This window comes from Lontra canadensis, unplaced genomic scaffold (assembly GCF_010015895.1).
Source record: "Lontra canadensis isolate GAN:19392208 unplaced genomic scaffold, GSC_riverotter_1.0 scaffold49, whole genome shotgun sequence".
NCBI classification, from domain to species: Eukaryota; Metazoa; Chordata; class Mammalia; order Carnivora; family Mustelidae; genus Lontra; species Lontra canadensis.
Genome location: NW_022631043.1, coordinates 7,513,467 through 7,535,246, shown reverse-complemented (window position 1 = coordinate 7,535,246; position 21,780 = coordinate 7,513,467). Strand labels below are relative to the sequence as shown.

General features: G+C 41.5%; 1 protein-coding gene across 9 annotated transcripts in view; it reads right to left on the bottom strand.

The window, feature by feature from the left end:
• The window catches only part of TMEM71 (transmembrane protein 71), a 30,170-nt gene extending 10,599 nt beyond the window's left edge, over positions 1–19,571 (bottom strand). For 2 of the 9 annotated variants that reach the window (XM_032873503.1, XM_032873508.1), the window contains exons 1-6: positions 19,227–19,273; positions 17,791–17,872; positions 16,521–16,581; positions 14,520–14,729; positions 12,847–13,019; positions 384–557 (exon numbers count right to left, since the gene is read on the bottom strand). In XM_032873503.1, coding sequence (XP_032729394.1) covers positions 384–557; positions 12,847–13,019; positions 14,520–14,729; positions 16,521–16,581; positions 17,791–17,836 — 664 coding nt within the window. In that variant the 5' untranslated portion in view covers positions 17,837–17,872; positions 19,227–19,273. The other 7 variants (XM_032873507.1, XM_032873504.1, XM_032873505.1 and 4 more) reach the window with 7 other exon arrangements.
• Positions 19,572–21,780: the final 2,209 nt, after the last annotated feature.

The following is a 21,780-nucleotide window of genomic DNA, read 5'->3' as shown; positions in this document are numbered from 1 at the left end:
TTTCTTTTTCTTCTTATAGAATATGTCACAGATACAGCTAAGTATGAAACATAAAATCACAGACACCTGTGTACGCATCACCCAGCTTCAGCAAAGCTTCACATTTTCCCAAATGTCTTCAGGGTTTTTAAGAGAAGAAATAAAACACTGCAAATCCAGTCCTTCTGGTGCCTCTAAGATGACACCCTGAAAGCAGGGACCTCCTCTGCTCATGTGTCACCTGCGGCTGCAGTGCCCCGGTCCTCCCCTGCGCCCACAGGCAGATCCCGTTCCCAAGTGCACCTTAGTCACCTCTAACTCATTCTCTGGCCCTGAAAGGAGGAATTCTTTGGGTGTGGTATAGATTAAAAACAACAACAACAACAACAACAACAACAACTCACTTGCACGATCCAAAATGTTCCCTGGGAAATGTTCAGAAGACATCACATGAGACTGAAGAGCCCCATCGTGGGAGTTTTGTCGTGGACTCTGAGATATGGCATGGCTAGAGGAGGCGGCTACATTTGGCTGCTCTGACTCGCAGGCATCAGTCAGGGAACAGTCAGAATCGCCTCCTGGAAAAGAAGAAGGGCTCAGAGTGCGGTGCTGGTGTGTGGTCAGTGGCTCTCCACGTGCAGTAGCAAATGGTCATCCCCATATCAACGCTTTGGGGGTCTGATGGGAGATGGGTCTCTGACTGGGGTGGCATTTCAATTTGTCCTCATCTTTGAAGGCCCCAAAAGAAAAGGCTCTTCAGTGCAGAGACAGCAAAGGCCAGAAGCATGAAAGCCTTGTGAAGAAGGGCCATTCCAATACGATCAGAGCAAAGGGACCCACTGGGACATAAGGCTGGAAAGCAAGAGTGAGAGCAGGTCACACAAGACACTGACTTCCTGGTAGAGGAGTCTGGAATTTATGCTGCAAGCAGTGGAGAGCTGGAGTGGCTCTGAGTGAGGGTGTCACTGGACATCCACACTTCCGTGGGATTTTCAGGTAGATAAAGCATTATGTGGTTTTAGTATATGGTAATATCCAGGTGGCCTTGCAAGAAATCATGAGCTAGTAGCCTAAGACTAATGTACAGAAGAAGACTCGTTTATAGGATATCTCACCCTTCATCCCTGAGTGCAGTGGGAGTTGTACAGATGGATTTGAGAGATGTGTGATGAGTATATGAGAGAGGCTCATGAGCCATTAGCAACAGGCTCATGAGCCATGAGCCTCTCTCATATACTCATCAGGTGTAGAGGGAGAGGGAGAGAGAGAGAATTTCAAGCAGACTCCCTGCGGAGCAAGGAGCATGACTCAGGGCTTGATCTCTGGACCCTGAGATCATGACCTGAGCTGAAATCAAGAGTCTAATAATCAATGGACTGACCCACCCAGGCACCCCAGCCTCTCATCTTTATTGCACCAAATGATAGCAGAGCCAACTCCTTCTATTTCCTATTCATTCATTCAGCAAACATTTACTGGATGTGATTCTATATGAGGAACTGACCCAGCTGCAAGGATACAATGGTGAAGACGATGTCTCGGTCCTCATGCACCTCATGTTCTGTTCGAGAAGAAAGAGAATAGCTGTGAAGGACATTCTCCCTCTGTAAAATACCTTGAGGTGCTGGATAAAATATAATAAAGATCTCAACTTTTTTTTTTCATTCAAGGAGGCTGTGGTTTGGAGAGGGACAGGTATACACACCAACAATGAAGATACTATGGGGTCATTGCTACCATGAAGGGCAGCAGAAGGCATCCAGGAAGAGTCTAGGAAGCAGTGTCTGAGTCCATCGGGGGAATCCAGGCATGCTTCACAGATGAGATGGTGCTTACATGAAAATTGGTTGAGTAGGAGTTCTTCCAGGGAGACAGCAGGAAGAGGGGAGGGCAGACAGAATAAAGAGGAAGGGAGTAGGAGAAGGAGCAAGGGGAAAGGGAAAGAAGAAGAGGAAAAGAAAATACATTAACTCACGAGAGAACATGGGGGAGGGTGTTCCCTGAATAGCAAGTGCTCCTTTGAGCTTAGACAGGAGGGCATGTGAGTGTGGGTACTCTTAGGAGATGATCTTGGCTGGACTGCTAAGCAGGGATCCGATCACGAAGGACCTCATGGGTCACACTCTGTTGCTAAGATATATTCCCAGGGAATTTGGAACATGAGTGTAACATGAGGACTGCTCTGTGTTGAAGTGCTCACTCAGCAATAAGAGACTCCCATCCCCATTCCAGGAGCAGGGAGCGATTGTGGAAACCCCCCCCCCCAAATACATGGGGTCTTCATATAATGGTGCTCCTTAACTGGAGGAAATTTCTGCCCCCAGGGACATCTAACAATGTCTGAAGACCTTTTTGGCTGTCACAGATTTGGGGGGGGGGCAGGCACCGCAGGGGAGGGAGTTGCTACTGTCATCCAGTGACTAGAGCCCAGGGATGTGGTTAGCATCCTGTAAGGCACAGGGCAGGCCTCACAGTGAAGGATTGTCCAGTCCCAAGTGTCAGCAATGCTGAGGTTGTGAAACCCTGCCACAGAAAGAGCAGACCCAAGTGTAGAATGAATCTTGATCATTAGTGCTCTGTCAGCAACTCTGGTAAGCACTTAGAAGCAGAGAACATCTGTATTTTCCTACATTTTCTATATCTTCCTGATTGCCCTTACTCTTGTCAAAATACCCTGCATTCTGCCTTCATAGGGCAAATCATAATTTATGATGTCATAATTATTTTATAAACACATACTATTTAATACATAATTTGTGTGGTTTTTGTTTAATACCTACTTCCCTTATGAGACTAAAACCACCATGAGAAAAAGGCCACTTCGCCTGCCCCAGCCCCAGACCCCAGCAATAATGTGGAGCTTGTTGTTAGCACTCAGTAAGGTATGCTAATACATAGAGAGTTCAGGTAAGGGGGCAGGGAGGATGAGACATGTGACGCCATTTTAACAACTTGGGCTGCTGTAACAGCGTCACAGCAGCCATAGAGAGAGGGTTGGGGGGGGGGGAGGGTCACTGCTCAACTTTGTGGAGGCTAAAGCTGATTTGAGTTTGAGGCTTTAAGCAGGGAGAGTGGCCTCCTAGCCCAGGCTGGTGGGCTGACTCTGCATGTTGCACTCCCCTCCCACTCAGCCTGGATACTGAGCAAATGAGCTGGTGCTTTTGGACCCGGGAATTTCTGCCAGCCTTGCAGTCTCCCTCCCACCATCCCACCCACACCCTGCGGCCGCTTGATAAAAAGCAGTCTGCAGAAGCATCCCTGCTGGTTGCCATAGAGAAAGGAAACAGCAGAAAGTAAAACACAGGGATCATCCAGTAATGACCATGCGGCCCAGGAGGTCCTGGACCATGTGATTCCAGCACCAATCACAATGGCCACGCTCCCAGAACAACCCAACCCAAGCATTCATCTATAGATGAAGGAAAAAAGAAAATCCTGCCATTTGCAATGCCATGGATGAACCTGGAAGACATCGTGCTAAGTGAAATAAGCCAGTCATAGAAGGACAAATACTGCGCAGGTCCACTTACAGGAGGTACCTAAAATCCTCAGTCACAGAGGCAGAGAACAGAGTGGTGGTTTCCAGGGGCTGGTGGTTTCGGAGGCACAGAATGGGGGATTACTGTTCAATGGGTATAAAGTTTCAGTTACACTTGATGAATAGGTTCTAGAGATCCGCTAAGTAACATAGTAGCTATACGTAACAACAGCATTGTGCTCTGCAACATTTGTAAGGAGAATGGATCTGGTGTAGATTGTTGTTACTACAAACACCCCCCCCCACACACACACACATATGCACACAGGGACCCAGGGAAACTGTGGACTGCTTGGATATTCCTACGCCTTGATTGTGGTGATGGTGCTACAGGTGTTTGCACCTGTTCAAACTCATTGAATTTACACATTAAATATGTACAGTTCTTTGTAAATCAGTTATATCTCAATAAAGCTGTCAGAGAGAAAGAGAGAGAGAGAGAGAGGGAAGCCTATCTGGTCAAATTCACATGGAAGTGAGAAAGAACTAAGAACTTTCATGGCTGATTATTTCTTGAAGGGTGACGTTACACTAAAATCTGCAGAGCTGTGGATGGGAGACCTGTGAGAGCAGTGAAAATGTCTCCAAGCTTGGCTGCCTTGTTGAACTTAGAGCTTTGCCCTGGGAGCTGCATCCCTGTAGAGTAATGGAATCTTATGCAGAATTTTCTAGTAGAGATGGCATTAAAGAAGGAAATTGTAAAAAAAAAAAAAAAAAAAAAAAAAAAACCAAAACAAACAAACAAACAAAAAAAAAACTTAACATTAAAGAATGATCAAAGAATTTTCATCTGTGGGAAGACATGGTTTGTCCCCAACATACACTTTCCCTAACGGACATTTAATTTTTGTCTCCAACCTTGATAATAAATGAAAGGATCCTAATGCAGATAACATTTCTACAAACAGCTCTGTTGTATTACATTTGAAGATATTAATTCTAATCTGTTTCTCCTGATGTATTTAAATTCAATCTTGCTTACTTCCATTTTAAAAACGGTCTGTTTCTTCTAAGTGTATTTCCATATCCTTGCATATAAAATGGGCATTATTGTTTGCTATGGAGGGAAACACAAAGCCATATACAGAGGCTGCCATCAAAGATATTTATAGGAGAGGCATTGGCTCTGGAGAAAACCACAGACCTCAAGCTGGGAAGCCTTGTCTGAGGTTGTCCTGCCTTTCTTTCCTTGGACTGGCAGAAGTGAAGTGGGCAGTCCTGACCAGTCCTCCCTGCAGGAATGGTTTATCTTCTTTCACTATGACTCACAGGCCCTGGGAACGTCTCCCAAACTGCAGTCTTGGGGTCTGGGGAGCTGCAAAATGCCATGGCTAAAAACTGATTGCAGCTGATGAGGAAGGTGTCTAGACACAGCTGCAGAAGGGGTGAACTAAGGATAAAATAGACAACCAAGAAAAATCCTTTTTAGTCTGAAAAATGAGGCACGATAAAGTCAGGGGAAGTAAGTTTTGATTGCATCCCTTGCCCAGAGAGAAAACAGCAGAACAATTTAATTTTGAATTCTTCTTGAGTCTTCTAACGAGGCAACATTTCCAGAGAAAAATAAATTGCTGATAAAAGTCACGGGGCCTTGGGTAAATCCGGAAAACAAGAAGTCTGGGGAAGATTTTATTACAGTTGACAGCAGAAATGAGGGATTTCAAAGTCCTGTGCACACCCGGTTTGCCTAATTACTGATTTTGGGGGGGGGTGGTTTGATTTGTTATATTTAGAAGATATTTGGAAACCATGGGAATTTTAGCAAGATATCTCATACTCGTATAGCACTCGTGTGGTCCAATTGCTTTACAATTGTTTGGACATGTTTCCAGGAGGAAACTATGGGAAAACTAGATGTTAGTTTCTGAATATGTGTAACATTGCTTTTAGAACACCGAGTCCCAGACTTCTAACAACCAACCACCATTTTCCTGATTTTTGCTGTATCCCAGAGACTGCCTACTCTTAGCCATCTTTAATATTTTCTTTAAGTTGTTTCATTAAATCTTTTACTTTGAAGGAAACTTTATGTCAATCACTTAAATGCCGCAAAGAGAAAGTAAATGTAAAACTGAGTACAATGAAAATGAGACTTTATTTAATTTGCCCTAAATACCAAAAAGCTCTGAGCCTGTTCTTTGTTAAAAGAACTTTGTGAAAACAAAAGACTAGCAAGACTTTAAGCCTTAAAGTACCAAGATTCTAAACTGAGCCTTTCTCCTTGGTTATGTCAGAAGGGCTGAGAGAATTGGAAAAGGGACCACAGCTTCTCTGTCACTGTGAGAAACGGTGTTCGTGACTGTTTTTTTTTTTTCTTTAAGATTTATTATTCATTTTGAGAGAGAGAGCATGAGCAGGGGTGGGGAGGAGCAGAGGAAGAGGGGGAAAGAGACTCTCTGCTGAGCAAGGATCCTTACATGGGGCTTGATCCCATGGCCCTGACCCTAGACAAAGGCAGATGCTTAACCAACTGAGCCACCCAGGTGCCCTGGTGTTCATGACTTCTATGTCCTAGAGGGGTCGGCCACCCCAGCTCACACTTCTGGAAATGTTGCTGTAGAACTGAGAAGAGACTTGCTGCATATATTCAGGAAAGCCAGCCTATAACCAAGAGATGGAAACTTCCAAAAAGCACCTGAAGGGTAAACACAAGCAAGCCACTGCTGCAGCAGCATTGCCAGTGAGAAGAAGAGTCAGCCTTAAAAAAGTCATGGCAGTCCAAAATAGGTAAATCCACGGGGACAGCAAGCAGACTAATGGTTGACAGTGGCTTGAGGTGGGAAGGAAGGATTGGGAATAGGTAATGACTGATCATGAGTGTGGGGTTTCTCTTTGCGGTGGTGAAAATGTTCCAGAATTAGAAAAGTGACTGCCTGGTGCAGTCACTGCGGGAGACAGTATGGAGGTTCCTCAAAAAATTAAAAATAGAACCACCCTATGATTACTTTACTGGGTATTTACCCAAACAATACAAAAACATTAATTTCAAAAAGACACGTGGACCTCTGTGTTTATTGCAGCATTATTTACAATAGCCAAGTTATGGAAGCAGCCTAATTGTACATCAAGGCATGAATGGATAAAGAAGATGTGATACACACACACAAACACAAACACACACACACACACACACACACACACACACACAATGGGCTATTACTCAACCATCAAAAGGAATGAAATCTTGCCATTTGCAACAACATGGATGGATCTAGAGGGTATAAAACTAAGTGAGGTCAGAGAAAGACAAATACCATATATGTATTTACTCATATATGTATTTTAAGAAACAAAACAAATGAGCAACACAGAAGAAGAGAGAAGCGCAGAAACAGACTCCTGACTGTAGAGAACAAACAGATAGTGATCAGAGGGCAAGTGGTGGGGATGGGTGAAACAGAGGAAGGGCTTAAGAGTACACTTATCATGATGAGTGCTGAGTAATGAAGAGAATTGTTGAATCACTGTATTCTACACCTGAAACTAATTTAACACTTTAGGTTAACCATACTGGAATTAAAATAAATTTTTTTAAAAAGTGATCAAAGTTGCACAAACTACCATGTGAATATATTTTTAAGACTCACTGAATTGTACACATTAAAATGATAGATATCATGATTTGTGAATTATATCTCAATTAAGAGGTAATTAGTGCTCCTGATTACTGTAGACATTTGTGCCCATCTACCAGGGATGCCAGGAGTAGGTAAAATGACCTCTACGTTGCCTTCTGATTAAGATTTCTCATGTAACTCATTTATGAGAAAACTTTTCAAGGCTACAGGACACTTGAATTGACTTCTATATTAAGCTGTATACATTAGCCATTTCTTTATATTCTCCTCTTCTATGACACGCTCTTCTGGTTTCCTGCCTGAGAAATCTTCCCCAGAGAACCTTTCCTGGGTATAGCGTAGTGAGCGTATGTTCAAGACACTTGGGTTGGACTTTGGGCTATGCTACTTATTAGTTTTGTGGCCTCAGGGCAAGTATCTAATCTGCCTTGGTTTCCCTCTCTATAAGAGAGATGAGGATAATATCCTTTCTATGTTGTTACAAATGATAGGATTTCCTTTTTAATAATGCTGATTAACATTCCTTTATATGTATATACCATATTTTCTTTCTTCATTCATCACTGATGGGCACTTGGTATGTTTCTCTATCTTGGCTCCTGTAAATAATGCTGCAATGAACCCAGGAGTGAGGATAATATCTCTTTGAGATTTTGATTTCAAATCCTCTGAGTACATGCCTAGAAGTGGGATTCCTAGATCATATGGTAGTTCTATTTTTAATTTCTTTCTTCTGTGAAACCTTTACATAGTGGCTGGACCAATTTACATTCCCACCAACAGTGCACAAGGTTTCCATTTTCTTCGAATCCTCATCAAGATGGGTGGGCCTAAAGGACATTATGCTAAATGAAATAAGTCAGACACAGAAGGAGAAATATTAAATGACTTCATCAGTCCAAGTTTCATCCGTGCAAGATAAATAAATCCTACTCATCTAATGCACAGCACAGAGGCTATAGTTAACAATGCTGTGTTGTGGCCAAAAGTTTGCTAAGAGTGTAGGTCTTAGGTTCAATGTTCTTAACACATGCGCACGCACACATGGGTAAAACTCCTTCACAGACACTGGAGAGAGGGGATGTACATAATACGGAGTGGCTGGGGGACACCTAGAATGCTCAGGTAGTTAAGTGTCTGCCTTCAGCTCAGGTCAAAAGCTTGGGGTCCTGAAATTGACCCTCCTGTGGAGTTCCCTGCTCAGTGGAAGTCTTCCCCTCTCTCTGCTCCTTCCCTTGCTGGTGCTCTCTCTCTCTCTCTCTCAAATAAATAAATAAAATCTTTAAAAAGTACATGGGTTGGTTGGTGTAATGTTGGCCCACGATACTCATTATGGTTAAGGGAAATTATGACTGGACCTTCTGTTCATCCTCCTCAGTTTCTTTAACTCCCCTTTCTGCTCATTCACATTTTCTGTAAATAAACCCCTTTATTCCAGAGACCTCTATAACAACTTCTTCTATTGGCTTCCAAAGCAGTATCTTTAGGTCCTTTCTTGTTCTGCAGTGCTTTTGTTATGTTTCCAAACCTCCCCTGGCTATCTTACTACTTTCCATTGGTGCCTCAAATTCAGTTCATGTGAAATAGAATTTGTTATCTCATTTCTTGACTCAAATCTGTTCTTTTTTTTCTTTTTTCTTTTTGATGCTTTAGAGCTAATAAGTCCCAAGCCGAACCAGCCCCTATGCAAGTATGTACTTTTTCACAAATTAGTACATATCACCCTCACAATAATTCTATGTGCTACTAGTATCCTCTTTTATATGTGAAGAAATGGAGGTTGGGGGTGTTCATTAACTTGCCTAAGAACACTCAGGCTGGAAAAGATGGCTTCGGAACTTGAATTCAGACCCATTCAGCTCCAATGCCCATTCCCCTCATCACTCTGCCAGTCCTGTCTTCCAGTTCTTCGTGATGCCTCAACATTTCCTGCCTTCCCCCAGTGTTCTTGGATTCTTCCCACTTCCAATTGCTATAGTCACTCATTCACCAATCTGTCCATTCAGCCTTGGAGAATATTTGTTAAATCTCTTCCTTCCTCTTTACTTCTAGATGTTCCTTTGTTGGCTGTTGGCTCCTTGTCACCCTTCGTCCAATCTTCAGTTCATGTTACTGTCAAGGTCATCTTTGAAAATTCAAACCTGATTATGTTATCGCCCTGCTCAAGAGCCTTCTAAGATACTTTTGATTGAGTAAGGTAAAATCCAAGCTCCTCAATATGGCACAGAAGGTTCTCCAAATATATCTTCTGTCTGTCTTTCCAGGCCCCATTTCCCTGCCTCCTTCTCTTCACGTCCTGTTTATACATCCTTGTTATTGTGGGAACTAGGATACACTCCATTTAATTAATCTTTTGTTTGTATAAGAATTATGTCTTCACTTAACGAGTACTTACTCTGTTTTTAAATTTAAATTTATCTAGTATACACTCTCACACACACAAGTGCATTTAAATACTGGTGAAATCTTAATCATATTGCGTCAATGTCAATTTCCTGGGTTTGATAATTACTGTATATAGTTGAATAAGTTGTAACCAGTGAGGGAATCTGGATGAAGTGTATGCAGGCCTTCTCTGTACTATTTTTAGCAACTTCTCATGAATCTATAATTCCCACAACTTAAAAAGTTTTTTGTTTTTTTTTTTAATGAATGTAGCATTGTGTTTTCTGCCCAGGAAGAAGAGTGAGAAAAATAGTAAGACATGCAAGTACTAAACCATTAAATTATTATATGGTTGTATTATATGTCTCCTCTTGCCTGCTCTTTGAGCTTGGGCTGTGGGGTATATGTTGGATTTCATCTTGGAAAGAAAAGTGAAATCCTTTCTGGCACTAGAACAAAGACTGGGTTTTTGAACCAGACAGATCCACATTGGATTCCAGTTCTGCTGTTTATAAACTAAATGAACTTGGGCAAGACACTTAACCCTGAGCCTCACTTTCACCATAATTATAAAAAATTATGATCATATAACCTACTTCCTAGGGGGTTAGGGGATATTTAAACAAGATAATGTATATAAACAAGGTAAATACTTAAACAGGACAGAACGTACTTAGCTTATAAATAAACACACTTGACTTCTTTCTCTAAGGTTACATCAGCAAATCCTGTTGGCTCTTTTTTTTCTCCTATTGGCACTAACTTTGAAATGTATCCAGAATCCTCCTGCTTCTCAACTCTACCTACTCCATTCCAGCTACTATTATCACCCCAGTGAGTCACTCCAACATCATCTTAACTGATTTCCTTGCTTCTGCCCTACTACCTATCTTACCTTTAATCTGAACAGAGCAGCCAGAGTTATCTTGTCAATGTATAAATAGAATCTTATTCCTCTGATTAAAATCCTGCAATGGGTTCTCCCCTTATTCAGAGTAGAAGGTGAAACTTTTGAATGGGCTTCCCATTGTCCCTGTCCTTCCCCACTTGCACCCAGCTACATACCTCTGAGATCTTATCCTCTCTCCTTCCCTCTCACACTCAGCCCTGGGATGCTCCTAGTCCAGACCTTTGTGCTGGCATTTCCTTCGCCTGGATTTTTCCTCTCCTAGGTGCTTTAGTTCCACTTTGCAGCCAATGCTCAGAAGTCATTCTTATGAGGTCATCCTAATCGCCCTACTTAAACTTGCAATCCCCATCTCTTCCTCCTCTGTTTTTTCCCACACCGCTTACTACTTTTAACCGGCTATGTAACTTACATATTTTCTGTCTCCCCCCACAGGGATGCAAGTTCCATGAGAACAAGTTTGCTTGCCACTATGTCCCAGTGGTCCCTGGTAGATAGCTGGCCCTCAATAAATCTTACAATTGAATGAATGAATGAATGAGTGAATGAATGAATGAATGAATGAATTCCAGCAGAATGAATAACATAAGCACAGCCACAGAAGTGTGGAAGAACATGGTCCATTCAGGAAATTGAAAAAGGATGACTGTTACCAGAGTAGAATGTGTGTGGGGGTGGGGGGAGTCTTTCTCTCTCCCTTCTCAGAAAGCATCTTGAAGGATCCTCAACCCCAGCCTCCATTTCCTTACCTCCCACACTCTTCACCCTCTACCCTCTGGTTCTCTTTTTTTTAAAGAGAGTTTTATTTATTTATTTGAAAGAGAGAGAGAGAACACGAGCAGTGGGGGAGGGGCAGATAGAGAGGGAGAAACAGACTACGCACGGAACCCGATGCGGAGCTCGATTCCAGGACCCCGGGATCATGACATGAGCCAAAGGCAGGTGCTTAATGGACTGAGCCACCCAGGTGCCCTTCCTAGTTCTCCACCACCAATAACTTCAAGATCGACAAATCCGGTTGTCATCCTGATCAACCCCTGAACATGATTTGTCAGTGATAATTGCCCCATCCCTCTTGAAGCCCTATTTTCCTTTGATTCTCATTTCATAACACTTAGTCTTCCTCTCACCTCTCTGGATGCCTCCTCTCAATCCCTTTTGCAGACTAATCATGTCCTATTCACCCATTCAAAATGCTCCCTTCTGGACTCCCTCTTTGTCAACTCTACCTTCTTCCTAACGTGTCTCAGCCATTCCGTGGCTTCAGAGGCGAATCACAGATGTGTAGCTTTAACTCACACTGTCCCTTGGAGCCCCAGATTGACTTGCCCCTTATGTCGCAAAGGAACTTCACCTCAACATGCTCCAAACCATGTATGTGGTCTTCCCTCACCCAGCAAACCTACTCCCCAGATTCCTCAGACCTAGCCATTTTGTCTCTTACCTTCCTCCTTTACCCAGAGAAGCCCCTCCTATTTTCTGGAAAACAGCTCAAATGCCACTTCAATGGGGATGACTTTCCTGAGTTTCTGATTGTGTCAAATCTCTCATTACATCATATATTTTTCTCCATGGCATTTACCACAATTATTTTATATTTGTTTGTGCAATTATTTGACAAAGGTCTGAACCTCACCCCCGGCCCCAGCAAACTAGAGGCTGGGGTTATGTTATTTGTATTTACTCTTGTGTCCCCAGACCTAGCACAGATGGTAGGTGCCCAATAAATAACCACTGTTCTCATTCTAGTAATAAAAATGATTGTAACTACAAATCACTGAGTATCAGGGATTGAAATATGCTTGACATTCATTGTCCATTTAATCTTTAAGATATACTTTGGGTTCCTATCATTGTGTTTACATACATATATGTGTATCTATATACACATATTTACATATAGTAATATTGTATTCTGTGTATTACATAATATGTATACACAATATCATGTATATTTAATATGAATACATATGATATACATGTATATATAATACATACATGTAGCATGTATTTCAATAGGAATATATGAATATATATATATTATACTCTGCATATGTATCTTGTTTTTAAAATAAGGAAACAGACATAGCAGAGTTAAGTAACTATCTCAGTGTGCTCACCCAGGGACTTGGACCCCAACTTCAGTGTCTTTTCTCCATCTATATCCTGTATAGACAAGATACACTGAAGATGTACAAACACATATTTCAGGTATTATCAGCCTAATAATTTACACATTTAAATTAGGCTATTTTGTATAATACATGACATGAATACATACGTAATTGGATCATGTAAGTAGTGTGGAGAGAACCTTAGGTGATTTTTTTAAAAAATGTGGCCCATTCTTTCTATGCAATGATGGTCTTCTCTGGAATTTATATTGGTCCGGGAACACATGGTTGCTGTTGCCCATTTGTGAATGATATTTCACTGTAGAAAGGGAGATTCAGACTCACCAGTTTCATTGCAATGCTGCATGTCCAGCCTCCTGACCCCCTCTAACCAGGCGTCCTCACTTAAGGAAGAGTCAACATCACCAAAGATGTTTCTGTGCAGCCAGGATTCAGAGGTACCGAGGCTGAAGAGATTAGAAAAGGAACGGCGGACTCTCTTCTTCTTTCTAAATATTCTGGAGAGAAATGGAGAAATGAAAGTAGCATGATGCATAATGCATAGCAGCCACGTTTGGTTCAAAACCAAGAATTTAGTGAAAGTGATTTGATGCATAGGATCCATCTCTGTAACTCGGATCTGTGAAGCTCATTTCATTTGTTCCCTCTGTTAATCCCACAGAAGTTTCTTAAATTTCTGTGTGTTCCAGGTGCCTGGATCAGTATCAAAGATGCTGAGATACAAGATAAAACCTTTGGTACAAAAAGTTCACAAACCAGTACAGGAGAGAGACAAGAACTATGCAGATGAAGCTAATGACTTCATAGAGCTTATCCCACACCAGATGTCTTTCTTTATGGTTGACATAAAGTAACTCATATTATCCTTGGAACAGCCCCGTGAGGGAAGTACTATTGTGACCCCATTTTTCAGATCAGGAAACTGAAGCACAAAAGGTTAAGGCACTTGGCTGAGGTCATGTATCTAGTAAGTGGCATAACTGGGAAGAAACCCGGGCAGCCTGGCTCCATAGTCCTTGGTCTGCATTACCATGCTAGGTAGGGGATGTGTGCTCTGGCGGAATTAACTGGAGGCTGCTCTGAGAGCATCAGGAAGGGTGTTGCTGATCAGGAGTCAAGGGAGGTTTCTGAGGATAGGAGACCACTGAGCTGCAGAGGATGATCTGATCCAGTCATTAAAGAACAAGTAAGTCTCATATTGGCCCGTGCTAGGAAATGAGGCTGGACAGGTAACATGAAGGCAGGGAATGAAGAATCTTGAATGGTTCTCCATTATAGTAACATTATGTAAAGAGTTACAATTTGACATTAGGGTAAAGGGAAACCACTGGGTATGTCAAGGGAGGGGCTTAGTGATGACACACATGTGATTTGCATTTCCGGAAGATTTTGACTGCTCACCCATCCATACTACCAGCAACTTATCCTCTACACTGTAAGAATAAATCTGGTCATTCGTCATTTGTCAATGGCTCCTCCCTACCTTCAGAACAAAAACAAACACACTGAGCTGGACGTGAAGCTTCTCTGTTCAGTCTGTGTCTGCTCAGTCTTCCCTCCTGCCCCTCTACCCTGAGTTGATTTCTGCCAAACCACCTGCCGTTTTCCAAATGGTACAGGGTCTCCCAGGGCTCCATGCCCATTCCATCTCTGGAAGTCTCACTTGCTACTTTTATTTTAGCTAACATCCTATATCTGTCAAGACTCAAATCAATCTTCATTATCTCTAGGAATCTTGTTTTAACCTGTTTCCCCAAATAAAATGGGCTTCCTTTCCTCATCTCCTCCACTGTATTCTGTTCAGACCCTGACCCCAACACCCATACTGCTTCAGCACGTTTGTTTGTTTTCACATCAGCAGTCCTTGCCCCATATTAGTCTTTGTGCTTCCACGATAATGAGCTCTTAGGAATCATCGCTAAATGAACAAATGAACTAATGAATAACTAGTGGGTGGACCAGACTTCAGATTCTCTCATGTAATATCCTCTACTTACCTAACTAAATTCTCCTTGTAAAGAACACTGGTCTGGGGTGGGTTCAGAGTTACATTGCCATCTTTGTCACAGAGGAAACTGTCTTCTGTCCAAGTGTAGTATCCATTGGAGAGGAGTCTGGGACTTCGGCGACAGGCAAAGTGGGAGGCTGTTAGATCTACAGAGCAGCATTTGAAGGAAGTGTCACCATCCAGGAAATCACAGGCAAAACTAAAGGGGGAAGAAGGAAAGTCCTTTCCACTTCTATCCACTACATCCAGTCCCACAAAACCACATTTCTAGCCACTGTGAAGGAAAATACCTCTTAGCATTCATGGCTACCAGTTACTTCTGCCTCCCTAAGAATGTCACTTCTACTCTGGGCTACATCTCCTCACTAGTGAGAGCATTAAATGACAGGACATTTAGTGCCTTTTTCTGTTTTAAACATGTTGATGAAAATTTTCTGTCTAATCAGTCTTTTCACCATACGATGCAACTACACCCTTGACATTAATCCATTTTCTTGGATGGAAAAATTACAAAACAGCCTAGCTGGGATGTTGGAAACTTATAGTCACCACCCCTTTTCTTTGAATAGCCTTCCAGTTGCAACATCATTATTCTTTCCCTGTGAGTGATAAATTTCAACCTTGCAGCCACCAGGCACAGAAGAGTTACAGGGTGAAGATGCAGTCAAAGAGATCTTTTTGGCCTTTGCTGATTTCCCTCTAGGTCAGCTGCACGAATGACCATGCAGTTGTGATTTGATATCCAGGAAAGTCTCCCATTCAGTTGGGAAAATCTCCATGTGTGTTAGGTTTGAGAAACAACCATATGCCTGTTTGATTGAAAGGCCACCTCATACCACAAGCTCTACGGAATTTCTGATAAAGTTTTATTTAATTTTTATTTTTTTTAGATTTTATTTATTTATTTGGGAAGGAGAGCATGAGAGACAGAGCACAAACAGGGTGGGGGCAGGTCAGAGGGAGAAAGAGAAACAGACTCCCCACTGAGCAAGGAGACCTGGGTCATGACCCCAGCCTAAGGCAGACACTAAACCAACTGAGCCCTCTGGTAAAGTTTTAAACGTAGAAACCTGTCCACAATTAATACATGCACTAAATTTAGTAAAGTACTATTTTAAATGGATATTATTTGTTGAAAACTTACTATGGGCCTAGCTCATACTTCATGCTTTATCTACTTTTCACAAACCTCCCCAAAAACTAAGTATTGTGATCTTCATTACACTGTAGGAAAAAAAAAAAAAAACACGAGATGCAGAAGGACAAATAACTTGGACATTTAATAATAGCTGGTGAGTGACAAGGCTAGGATTCGAGCCCTGGTCTATTTAACACTAAAGCATGGGCTCGCTCCACATGGCCGTCTTGTCCATCCTTGGTTGATTCATTTGACAGTAGCAAAGAGGCCTAGAATTTACAAATAAGGGCAGGTTCTAAGACCAAGGCATGATTCCTTTATACCACTGGCACATTTTACAAAATGCTAGAGAAAACATCAGTGAGACCTGCATAAGGAATAAGAGAGAAGAGACAGAAAAAAAAGAGAAAAAAATGAAGGAAGGAAGGAAAGAAAGAAGGAAGGATGGAAAGAAGAGACTTCATTACAGAACTTGAACAAAATGGTAGACTCTACATGTTTTTTCGGAGAATGGAATCTGGACAGCTCAGGCATTGGTATAGAATCTTGTTGCTCTTATAAACCGAGATAGTAAAGCATATTTAGGAGAACATCAACTTGAGAAAAAGCAACTATTCATCAGCCTCCAACAGTTTCTCCACTCTCCAACCAATTCACATGTGCTCCCACTCTCACAGCCACCCCCTCCAAATCATTATTAGGTTAGGTAAGTTTTCATTTTGCATGTACATGGGACTAAATATTTATGCCCATGCCAAAACCAGATAAGAGATAAAACTAATATTTTTAAACCAGTAAGACACATAAGAAGACACATGATTGATTTGTCTTGAGAAAAGTTCCATAAGATACCTTGGGAAAACACATGTGGGAGACAGCTCTCCAGTATATCTTCTCTCAGAGCCAGAAGAACCTGCATCGGCAAAGAGGAGAGAAGCACAAATTTATCCCACCTCCCCAACATGCTTGACTGCAAATAACGGAGGCGTCAAAGAAGGTATGAATAGCTCCAGGCTCAGCAGAGATTCCAACTGGTGCAGGCATCCAGTGAATCAAGACTAACACAACTTGTCACCAGACCCTTACGGGGAGCCAGAAATAATCGAAGGGCTTTTATCTTCTGTTTCTTCTCTCACTCAACATCCTTTAGAGGTTTCTGAGTGGAGGATGAGGCAATAATAAACCATTAGCATCAAACTGACTCATGAAAAGGAGGAAGAAAGCATCTTGTGTGAAGCTGTAGAAAACCTGAATCAATGAGCCAACGTGCTGGTTATTTTAGCTTACTCAGTAATTTGAGCGATTCAATCATCTGCCCAGGCTGTCTCTCATTAGGGCATTTTAAGTCACTTTCATTGTAAAATAATGAGCAGAGGACATTAGTGGAGGAAAAAAATTAAGTTTTGTTTTGTTTTATATAAATGATTTCCAGTGTATGAAGCCTGTGAATATTCTCAATGAAAAAAAAATCATCCATTCATTCAACTCACTTTAACCAAAGGCATAGCAACAGATTTCAGTTGGGTAAAGTGCAGTTAATTAATATTCTAAACTCTAAAGTGGGATTTTGTACAGTAACATGTGAACACTTCTAATAGGTTCAGTGAAACTTGATTCCACTGCGGATGATTAATATCTAAGACAAAGTTTAGGCTTTCAGATGGGGCTGGTTGATTTGTAAGGAGTAAATTGTAGGTGTGTGTGTTGGGGGAGGGGTTAGAAGCAGGGCTTGGGGAGAAAATGACTAGAGGAAGGAAGAAACTTGAAACCACTACCATTTTAACAACGCCCTTACTTCCTGCAAGTAGCTATCAAAATCATTCAGTATTTTTTATAGACAGTTTTGCATCTTAATAGTAGCTGATAAACAATCTCCTTTCACATTTATGCACAGGCATCTAAAAAACCAGTGATTTTTTTTTTCTACTAGAAAGACAAATACCACATTTCTCTCAAGGAAAGAAATGAAGTCAAAATCATTGCCAAAGTGAACACTGGCACTTACGAAGCACAAGCTACTGACAGATGGTTAATGGTATGAGTATCAGCAAAATCAAAGCAAGGAAATTGCTAAAAGAAGTCTAATCGTTCAAAAGATAATTGCGCATAGCAGTTCTCCTACATTTACTTGCCACTGGTGTTGACATCAGTTGAGATATTCCGTACATCTTGGGAAGCCTGCTTGTTCAAACTTCACAGATTTTCTGAAAGAGCCATGAAAAAAAAGGTGGATTATATATTAAAAATAGAAAAATCGTGCCAAAACAGATGGCATCTACTAATTGCACCAGTCAGACTTGTTTACCAAATGACACGAGATTTTGGACTGAAGGAGGAGCCTGGAACCAGTGACCACTGAGATTGTGTCTGCATCTACGGTTTTGTACTATTTCCCATTGTCTGTCTGAGTGCATCCAAAATAATCTTGTTCTGTAAATAAGAACAGCATTTTATTTGAGAAAGCTAGATTTATGCCATTGATCTGTCAAAATAAATAATGCAAGTGAATTATTTGATTAAGAAATCAGAAAAAAGGTTGGGTTTTGTAGAGCCCTCTAAATAAGGATATTTGTAGTTTTGTCACCCAATGCACATCGCCCTCATTATCAAGTTTCAAGCAATGCTTGGAGATTGGTGTTGGTCTTTTGTGTAACACCTCGGACCACTGACAGGTAGTCATAGCAAGGGCTGGCGGTCTTTCATAGACACTGTCAGCCTGGACATTCTCAAGCAGCACAAGAGTGCACTTAAAATAGCCTACCACCAGGCAGATTTCAAAATGCAGCTCTCAGGAACATATAAATTTACTTTCTCAATTACAAATTTAAAATACATCTAAGTGTGTAAATTATGTAGACTTTGATCATATACCACTCATCTCATAGATCTATCTGCTGTAAACTATGACACTTTCTACACATCACTATCCTATTAGCCTTGCAAGGTAGGACTAAATTCTTTCCTAATTTACCACCTCTTTCCACGTTTTTAAAATGTGATAACTGGTAATGGATTGTTTTTGTGGCTGTCATACATTAAATCAAGCCAGGATAATCCTACAGCTCCAAACGGATTCTTTCAATAAATTAGATGCAACACCTTTTCAAAAATACAGATCCTAGGTATAGAGACCTTTAAAGAAGTCAGGAGAACTTTCTGGCATTCATTGGAAGATCTCTAAATCAAAGCATACATTTATAGATTTTTATTTAGAATATAAAATAATACTGCTTGCACCATAATATAATAGTTTGCCACCATCCTTTTGATTTTTGATCAATACCATCTTAAAGGTGCAGCCCAAATTATACCATGTTAGCTTTCCCCAAGTGTTACGTTTAATTTTAAACCAACAAGTCCTGTGTCAGAAAGCAAGGTTTTACTGCTATCTCTTACAAATATTTATATCAAGCTACAGGCAGTATACTAACAGTTAATCTAGTATTAGTAACACTAAAAAAGCCTTCAGTAACAGCTCTAAATCTTTTCAAGAAACAGATTCTGTCTACCAGTTCCATCAAAGTAACACATCCATCCTGCGAAATAATCTGTCCGTACATGTTCCTTCCAAAGGGAGTTCCCACTTTCTTCTTCTTTGTGATAAATAAAAAAATTACTGACGTGCAAAGTTTCCTCTGGTCGACGGTGAAAAAATCCAGGACTTAGCAGTTCTTCAGCTGTAAATCATGTCAGAGTGTCAACAGGTGCACAGAAGTCCTGCAACGAAGAGCACTCTCTCCTTCTAACAGATGCCTGCGCACAACACCGTGTGCAGGCGTTTGCAGAAAGTTTTGTCTTCAGTGGCCTCTTGTTCTTTTGGCTGCTTCCTAGAATAAAGGGGCATGTAGTTCTTGCGAAAGTCAGCTTTATAACTGCTCTTGTTTTCTTTCAAAAACAGCCTGCATAACCAGAGACTGAGAGGCAGGATGAGGTCACACTTCCTGTTGGGCTCTCATCAGTGGCATTCACACCCAGGAGTATGGTGAAGACTCAAAATAGTTCCCTGGACCGGCAACAGGGGATGTGTAGCTCACAAATCAGGCCAGCTGGATGTAGCCTGGTCACTCGAGGGACGCTTTTCTGAGCTACCTCATCACCCTCGCTGTGAGAATATAAGAACTGCCAGAGAAGCAACACTTCTTGCTTGTCATCCTCTGACCCTTTCCAGAATAGTAGCGCATAGCTGTGCTCTGTCCAAATCAATTAAGCTTATTGGTGATAACGCACTGATGCTATTAAATTCAGCATACTATTCAATACCAGGATCTGGATTTTCTGAAAATGTGTGAAAATGTCTGTAGTGGCAGTACGTTGATTCACCAAAGGTTGAGATTTACAGGAACCTCTATGGGTGGCATTTTACATTTTATATTTATATTTTAGCTCAACTCAAAGAATTTCCTATCGGTGGGTTCCTAAAAATCTCTACTATTGTAAATGATAATATATATATATATATATATATATATATATACACACACACATACATATATATATGTTCTAGCAACACCAAGGTGCTTTGGATATGGAAAGGGTGTGGGATTAGGAGTTGCACAGACTGAGATTCAAGCTCTGTCCACCTACCAGCTGTGTAACCTTGGATTTGTGACTTAACCTTTTTGAGCTGCAATTCTTTCAATTATGAGTAATAATACACATTTTGCAGAATGCCTTGGGGAATGAAATAAGATAAAAGAAATGAGAAATAGGTGAATCATCCACTCAAATGTCCAAGATATGTTCCTTATTTGCTTTCTGGAAATCAGTTTTTCTTCTGAAGCCCCAGTTGGTCAGCCTGGAAGTAAAGTTAATTTCATTCTTTCTTGAGGTTCCGTTTTTCTCTGAGGTTATGCCAAAGGCAGGATTTTCTGTAGAACACGCCCCGAGCTGCAGAAGGGGTTGGGGGAGAATGCATCTATTCTGCGGTAGACAGTTTGCAAAGATGGCCCTCAAAGAACCTTGTGTGATCCCCTCCCCTTCAGTGTGGGTTGAAGCGAATAACTTGCTTCTCCTGTGTAGATGAGACACAAGTGGTGGGTTGCACTCCCACAGTTAGGTTGCAAAAGACTATGGCTTCTGTCTTATTGGCCTCTCTAACTTCTCGGCTTACACAATTTGATGAAGCAAGTGACCGTGTTGGAGAAGCACACAAACACGAATCTGAGGGGTTGTCTCAAATGACAAGGAAGGACTGAAACCCTCAGTCCCATAGCTGGGAATCCAGCCAACAGCCACACGAGTGAGCTTAGGAGTGGCTCGTTCTCCGGGTGAGCCTTGAGATGATGCTAGCTCCAGCCAATAGCACGAATCCCCTTTCCCGAAAGGCTGACATCAAAACGACTTTAATTTTTGGTCTATTCTTTTACTGACCTGGAACACATTGGGAACTCATTAATGATCATAATCACTGCTCATTTTATGGAGCCTTACTATTTACCAGGCACTGTTCTACTTCCTTTACATATATTAGTACATTTAATCCTCATACCCACTCCATGCGGGAGGTTCTGTTATTATCTTCATTTTACAAATGAGAAAACTGAGGCACAAAGAGTTCAATTCTTTGCCTAAAGTCACACAGCCAGTAAAGGGTGAACTTGTAAATCCACAATTCTAATCCTGGATTTTTAGCCTGTAAGCAATAGCGATCACCTCAAACATGTTCGAGCATTCCCTATGAACCAGGCACTGTACGAAATACTATGCTGTGTGCCATCTTGTTTAAACCTCATGCAGCCCTAGGAGATATTATCCATGTGCAGGATAGAGGGTTAGGAGTTTAGATAATTCTCTCAGCACTATGAAGGGTCAGAGCCAGAATTCCAGCCCTGCAGTTAGCTTCCTCTTTGCTCTCCTCTCCTCAGACCCACTTGTTTCCTTGCTATTCCTTAAATGCCAGACTTGTGTCTGCCCCAGGATCTCTGTGCTCACTCTTTTCTCTGCCCAGAATATTCCCCGATAGTCACAGAGTGCTCCTCCTTGCCTCCCTTAGCTCTTGACTCCACTGTTTTGGTCACTTACTAAATTGCCCTCCACATAATCTCTTTATTCTTCCTTCTGCTTTATTCTTCTCCTTAGTACTTCTCACTATGTCATAGACTCCAACATTTAT